General features: G+C 34.8%; 1 protein-coding gene across 1 annotated transcript in view; it reads right to left on the bottom strand.

Annotated features, from left to right (window-relative positions):
- Nucleotides 1-74: 74 nt before the first annotated feature.
- TPRG1 (tumor protein p63 regulated 1) overlaps nt 75-7,359 on the bottom strand; it is a 189,514-nt gene continuing 182,229 nt past the window's right edge. The window contains exon 5 of the mRNA XM_007936003.1: nt 75-269. Within this exon, the coding sequence (XP_007934194.1) occupies nt 75-269 (195 nt within the window). The remainder of the gene's footprint in view (nt 270-7,359) is intronic.

Raw genomic sequence — 7,359 nt, 5'->3', positions numbered from 1 at the left:
TCCAAAAATATAGTAGGCTGAAATAGAATCTTTAATGATGACATATCTGTGGATAGTATACCCCAAAAAGTTTCTCAAAAACCAATACTTCCACGTGCAAGAGAATAGCCAAGCTGGTTGCGATTTCCAATGAATGACATTAGCCCCATGTATGTCTCAATCACAATGGGTTTAGTTAACACCATAAGTTCCTTTGTTTTTCCAGATCCTGTGGAATTCTTCTGTGCATTCTGGATAGCTGGAACAAGTTTAGATGTAAATCCAGACAACTGAAGAGGAAAAAGGAGAAGGCACAGAGTTAGTGAATGCAGAGTCAGTCCAGAGACCCCCAACTAGCCCTCTCAAACACTGACCACACTCCAGGACTACAGAGCATTTGTCATTCTTACTTCTTAAACAGAACTCATTTGTCAGAATAGTTAATGATGCTTGTTAGACTTTTAATAACTTAGTCTATTAAAAAATTATGTACATAATATAATGATCTACCTTATTTATTTTTATTATTGATTCACAATTTGTATAACAATGAGAAGTCAGTTCAACAAATATTTTTGTTGTTTTTGTTGTTATGTGTGGTCGACTCGTCTCTGACTCATAGCAACCCCTCCTTGGGTTTCCAATGTGGTATCATTAAGTAGATCGCCCAATCTTCCTTCCAAGAAGTGGCTGGTGGGTTTGAACCCCCAACCTTCTGGTTAGCAGTCAAATGGCTTAGGTGTAATAGACAATCAGTAAATATTAAATATATATATATATATATTTACTGATAATCTATTATGAGTCATGTTGAATGTGCTACTATTTAAAGACAAGTGAAAAACAATATTTCCCCTCAAAGAAGTGATATTCTAGAAGAGAATCTAAGGAGGAAACATAATGATTGCACAAATTTCACTAAAATAAGCAAAATGGAAGCACAAAATGGTAAAGGGGCACAGAAGAGGGAGAAATCATATTTGGTTAGGGGATCAGCAATGGCTTCTGAAAAGAGACTCTTGAGACAATCCTTAAAGGATTAATAGAATTTTAACAGGTAGGAATGGGATTAGGGAAGCCCTAGTAGACATCTTTTTTTTTTTTTTTTTTCCCAGCTCTTCATTTGAAATTCTTTTTCTAGTAAGAGTACTTCAATTTTCCTTTGGAGAACCACCATCCTCCACTTAGTTTAAGTAGAGCTTTTTAGCACATGATTCCGGCCTACCCAATCAGAGGAATCCAATCCTCTGATAAAAGGGATTGGTTTAGGCTCTAGGTGCATGACCAGTGTGATTATCAAAGTGAGACTGTGAGGCTAGAGATATTCATGGTCATTTTTTGCCACTCAGTAAAAACCTGACTGAGAACAAAGCCAACAAACATGAAAGAACGAAAACATAGACAGAAATGAATTCTTGGCAAAATCATTTGAATTATCAGATTAGCCTACTCCTGGACTTTTAAGTTAAATGAACCAAAAACTTCCTTCTTTTGGTCAAGTGAGGTTGAATTGGATGTCTTTATTTGCCATCAGGTGAGTAATTCATGGAGCATTTCAAACAAATATATAAAGGAGGATACGAATTAGAACCCCTGATATGTTTATGTTTCCAGTAACTCTTCTGTATCCTTTATTTCTTTTTCTACCCTATCACTGAAATAAAACAAATGGCATTCATTTCAGATAAAAAACTGGGGAATACAGAAGGTAAATGAGTCACCCACAGTCACTCCACTTCCTGCACAGCATAAAAATAAACATTAGGAATAAGGGCCTGCACACAATGAGAACCCAATCTGTTTCCTAGGAAACTGGCTCGCAAGCTAAATTAAAACCGTACAGTTCATTTCAAGTTCAGTACAAATTATTAAGCATCCTCTATAATGGGGCTATTGTTCTACCCAGTTGTCTACAAAGAAACTAGTTTTTGCTTTAAGGGATTAACACAAAGGTTTCTATTTGTGATGATTCAATGATTCTCAATAGGAGAAGGCTGCAGTTCTTCATAATCCAAATTTTCAACATAGATTTTTATTCTGGATTCTTATTTTATATCCAAATGCCCTTTGGCAAACCACTTTTGCACATTAGGACTGAGTTTGCTTATCAGTAAGAAAAAAAATTTACAAAATTTAGAATGTTGTCTACCATTACTAGATGACCTAACACACAAGCAAAAGAAATATCTTATACAAAAGGAACGTCTGCAACTGACTAGCTGTGTGGTATTAGAAAATTAACTTCCTCCCTTTTGAGCCTCAATTTGCAATTCTGGGCGGGGGGAAAGCATCAAAATTGATGGTCTTTAAGATAATATCAAGCCACTCCTCCAAAGGAAGATGGGGCAATCTACTTCTACTTCCGTAGTGATACTGCCTTGGAAACCCAAGAAGGGGTCGCTATGAGTTGGGTCCAACTCGACGGCACATAACAACAACAACAAGATAATATCAAGGAGCCTTGGTGGCACAGCTTGTGATCAACTGCTAACCCAAAGGTTGGAATTTTGAACCTACATAGTAGCTGTGCAGAAGAAAAGTCCTGTAAAATTACTTCAAAAAGATTATAACAAACAAACAACAACAAAAAAAAAAAAACATGGAGCAGTTCTATTCTGTAACACACAGTACCCCCTCCATGAGTTGCAGGTCAAATCGACAGTAGTCAACAAGGTAATATTACAGGTAAAAAATTTAGTGACTTTGATAATAAAACAGCATGAAGTTTACTTGGGTACTCCTCTGTCTGTGGATTTTCAAAACAAACTAAGGCATTTCTCCCTCTCTACATCTCTTCCAATTACCTGACCCAATACCCTCTGTGACACCTTGGCAGGAATCTAAGTTTTACTGTCACAGAATGAAGCAAACTACAGACACATAGCCCAGGGATACTAGAGTAAAATATTTGTGGCAAAGGATATCCTTCCTTTTAGTAAATTCCACCAAATGCTTTTGTTGATTGAATAAAATAAGTAGAAAGAAGAGCTCATCTTCCATTTCCCAAAGAGGAGAACAAAAAGGGAGGAATAAGTTAACGCGATGGACCTTTAAACACTATGTTTTAAAATCATGGAATCTCAAGATCAGAATTGATCTTAAAGTTTATCAGTTCCAACCACACATCTAGAGTTTGACTCAACCTTGTCACATCCTCACTGAGAAGTCACACCCCTCAACATGGACGTATCCAATGATGTGAAACTCACTACTATGCACGGAAGCCCACTCCATCTCTGTGTGTAGTTGAGTAAATGATTCGGATTCGATGCAGAAAACAAGTGTGTTTCCTTGTCCTACCAATTACTGGTGGTAAAACCTTGGACAAATCATTTACTCTCACTGATCCTTAGTTTACACATTCTATGAAAATAGGGAAACAATAACAACATTAACAAGTATAAATATAAATACCAACCTTATTAGATAATTGTATACATTTAAGTGACATATTCAAAAATATTTTGCAAGTCATCTTATTTTTAGGTATATTTATTATCCTTATTTATAGAATGAAAGACATTTTCCTTTATTCCTATTCCCTCTAATTTCATAATTTCAATGCTGATTTCTAGAATACACACCATAGAGAGAATCCAGAAAATAACTTTTTAAATAATTTTTTTAAGTAACAAAGGTTTTCCTGTAGGACAAAGGATAAATTAAATTCTACTCAGAAATAATGACCTCAAAAAACATAGGTTGAACCTCAAAATATCACCCTCAAGATAGTTACAAATTAAAAACAAAACTATACTAACCAGCTGGCATTACCTTAACCAAGTCATCAAGTGTAATAGCATTTGTAATCAAACATACAGACGTCATAAACATGTGATATGCAATGAAAAAGATATAACATGATTTCTGTAGTATCTTTGCCAGAAATATATGTCAAACTAGTCATCAGAAGTTCATCAGGCAAACCCAAATTGAGAGACATAGTTCAAAGTAACTGACCAGTATTCATCAAAAACATCAAAGTCATGAAAGATAAGAAAAGACTGAGAAATTGAACAGATTGGAGGAAACTAAGAAAATACACCAACAATATGTATTTGTAAGATCCTGGACCAGAGCCTGGAACAAAGCGTACACTAGGGGGAACAAAATGGTAAAATTTGAATAAGGTTTATTGCTTAGCTGATAGTAATGTACAATGCTAACTTCCTTTCTTTGACAATTGTCCTAAAGTTATATAAGTTATTAACATTAGGGGAAGCTGGATGAAGGGTATATGGGAAAATATTTAGCAATTTTTCTGTAAGTCTAAAGTTATGTCAAAATATAAGTTAAAAAAAAAAGCTGGATTAAAAAAAAATCCTAAATACTAGCTTCCCAAAATTGTTGACATTTTCCCATTAATCAAGGAGACCATTTTTTGAAAAGTAGACAGACAATAGAGCATTCTATATTTTTTCTTCTATCTCTATATTAATAAATATAAAATCAATGTCAAAATTATGCAGGCATTGGTGAATTTTCATCAAGAATGTGTTTTCTGACATGAATTACACGGAGACAATTTAATTCACTGAAAAATTTTCTCTCTAATATAGTAAAATATTTTTAAATCTTTCTATTTTCTTTTGGAAAATTCTCCACTGGATAGATTCTTTGTTATGCAACATTTATAACACAAATTTGATTTTTTGCTTATTTTAATTTAGCCATTATGAGTTTTCTGCTGAGGATACTATTTCTAATATGATTATTTCCCTGGATGTGGTTTTAGCCACTAATTTAATTTTGTGTTTATAAACTCAATGCCTACTTTCTCTATGCCAAATTTTGCTTCTTAATGTGAATTTCCATTCCCATTTAATTTGTTTATCATTTATATAAATTTACCAACTGCTTTTTTAGTTTTAGCTGCTTTACTTTTCTAAGTGTATGTGAATTATATATATCTGTATTAGTATGGTAAGCTGACCCTCTGTGTCACTAACAGATGACAGAGCACCTAAATTTACTTAAGAAAAATTGATGAAGCAACTGCACTGTGTTCTAAGTTCTATGAAAAGACAACCAAAGATCCTGTTTTCACAAAGCTACAGTCTAGTGGTAGGAGATAAAGGTAAAAATGGACACACAAAATTTTGATAATGACAAATTCTAGGAGGAAACTAAAGTGTGGGATAAAAAGTAATGGAAGCAAATGATACTTTACATACCATAGTCAGGCCAAATCTTTCTAAAGAGATAATACTTGAGTTGATGCCCAAATGATGGAAAGGAGCCAGTCCTGAGGGTATAGAAAGGAATATTTCAGGCAGCAAAAGCTGTGAAGTAGGATAAGCTTAGTTTATTGAAGAATAGAGAAAACTATTAAGACTGAGGTATAGTGATGAAAAGAAAGAGTTTAGAGCAGTAGCCACTGCAGCCTTGTGGAGCATACTAAAGACATTGGATTAAAGTGGTTTATGGAGGTCTTCCATATTTCATCATTTTTACGTTTAAAAAATGATCCTGTTCTGAGTGGAAATAGGAAGACTAGTTTGGAGGTCAGTCCGTAGTACAGACAGAAGGTGATCGTGATTTGGACTAGGATAGCAGTGGAAATCATGAGCATTGGCTGAATTAGGGATGTTTTTTGGGGGTATGGCTACAGAAAGAGGGGAAGGCCTTCAACAAGATGGACTGACACACTGGCTGTAGTGATGGGCTCATGTATAGCAGGGATCGTGAGGCTGGCACACGACCAAGCAGTGTTTCGTTCTGTTGTACATAAGGTTGCTATGGGTCGGAGATGACTTGGCGGCACCTAACAACAACAACAAGCTATAGAACTTGCTGATATGATTGAAGGGGAACAAAGAATCAAAGACAACATCTAGATTTTTGGCCTGAGGAACTTGGTGGATAGTGTCATTATTACTGAGTTGGGAAAGTGTTGGGAGGTAAAGGTCAGAGCTGGTGAAGTATAGGAATCAAGAATTTTGTTTTCGATGTGTTTTTTGAGATGTCTAACCAGCAAGCCTTTTCGAGATTTCTAATAGACAACTGGATACATGAACCTGGCGCATGAAGAAATAGACGTAAATGAAAAGTCCATGTCTGTAGCTAACAATTTCCTAATAATAATCATAGAAGTCAAAAAGGATATTTATAAATTGAATTAATAGACTAAACCAAACAGAACATAGGGCAAGGGATAGAAATTTACATATTCTGAAAACTGTGAGACAACACTAGGCACTTTGAACTTGGCAATGCAGAGGGAATCTAATAGGTAAACTAAGACATTTTAGAGACTTGTCTAAAGCCAAATAGCTAGTAAGCAGCTGAACAAGACACTGGACCCAGTTCTCCTCACTAACTCCCTCTCTTCTATATAACACTACTATTACAAGCGATGAATTTATATTTAGGAAAGAACTCATGCTCATGATTTTCAAAAGAAATAGAGTTAAAAAAAAAAATCAGACTTAGTCATTTTCAAACCATGTTCCTTAGAACACTAATGCTCCTCATAGATTGGGTGACCATATATTTATCACCCAAATCAAGATATTTTTGAAAGAAGGTGCTGTTAATAATGATGTAGGGACAACAAATACCTGGGGATTAGTGGGAGGATGTGAAAGAAAAGGCAGAAGCCAAGCTGGCTTCAGTCCCTTCACTCACATCAATCAGAACTGCTCTATTTTTTATAAGTTTTATATATTCGGGTTCCAAATAAGATCTTATTTTCAATAGGCTTGCTTTTAAAAAAAAATAATTGAAAATCACTGGATTAAGCATGCCTAGGAATCTCTAGCTTTGACAATCATATGATTCAGTCCATAAAAATATGTAATACCCACATTTTTATTCATTTTTCAGAACCAATCTCTAATATAATCTCTCCCACAATGTCTTCCCATATACTCAAGGTAAAAATTATCTTTTCTTCTATTGCATTTAACTTATACTACCACTCAAATATTTCATCCAGTTTTCTAAGAATTACCATATTTTTGTGCATATAACATGCCCATGTAAATAATGCACACATACATATTATGTGCGTAACATGCATAGGAAACTAAGGGTCGAGCGGTTGTGTGGTTTGCAAAAAACTTACAACACAAGTTATTCGCATAAAAATGCAGTACAATCACAAGTGTGGCTCTATCTACAAGGTTTCTCCACCTTTTAACTGTCGACATTTGGGGCCAGATAATTCTTCATTTGTAGAGGTATTGTCCTCTGCACTGGAAGTTGATTAATAGCATTCCTACATACCAGATGCCAGTTGAACACCTCTTCTTGTGTGGCAACCAAAAATGTCTCTAGACATTGCCATTTTTCTTTTCTTTTTTTTTTTTTTTATTAGGATTTGGGTGAAGATTTACATAGTAAATTCACTTTTCATACAGCAGTTCACATATACTTTGT

Source organism: Orycteropus afer, unplaced genomic scaffold (genome assembly GCF_000298275.1).
Source record: "Orycteropus afer afer isolate SDZICR_OR568_19922 unplaced genomic scaffold, OryAfe1.0 scaffold00032, whole genome shotgun sequence".
In the NCBI taxonomy this organism is placed as follows: Eukaryota; Metazoa; Chordata; class Mammalia; order Tubulidentata; family Orycteropodidae; genus Orycteropus; species Orycteropus afer.
The sequence above is the reverse complement of the archived record's forward strand: the minus strand, read 5'-3'. Positions and strand labels throughout refer to the sequence as shown.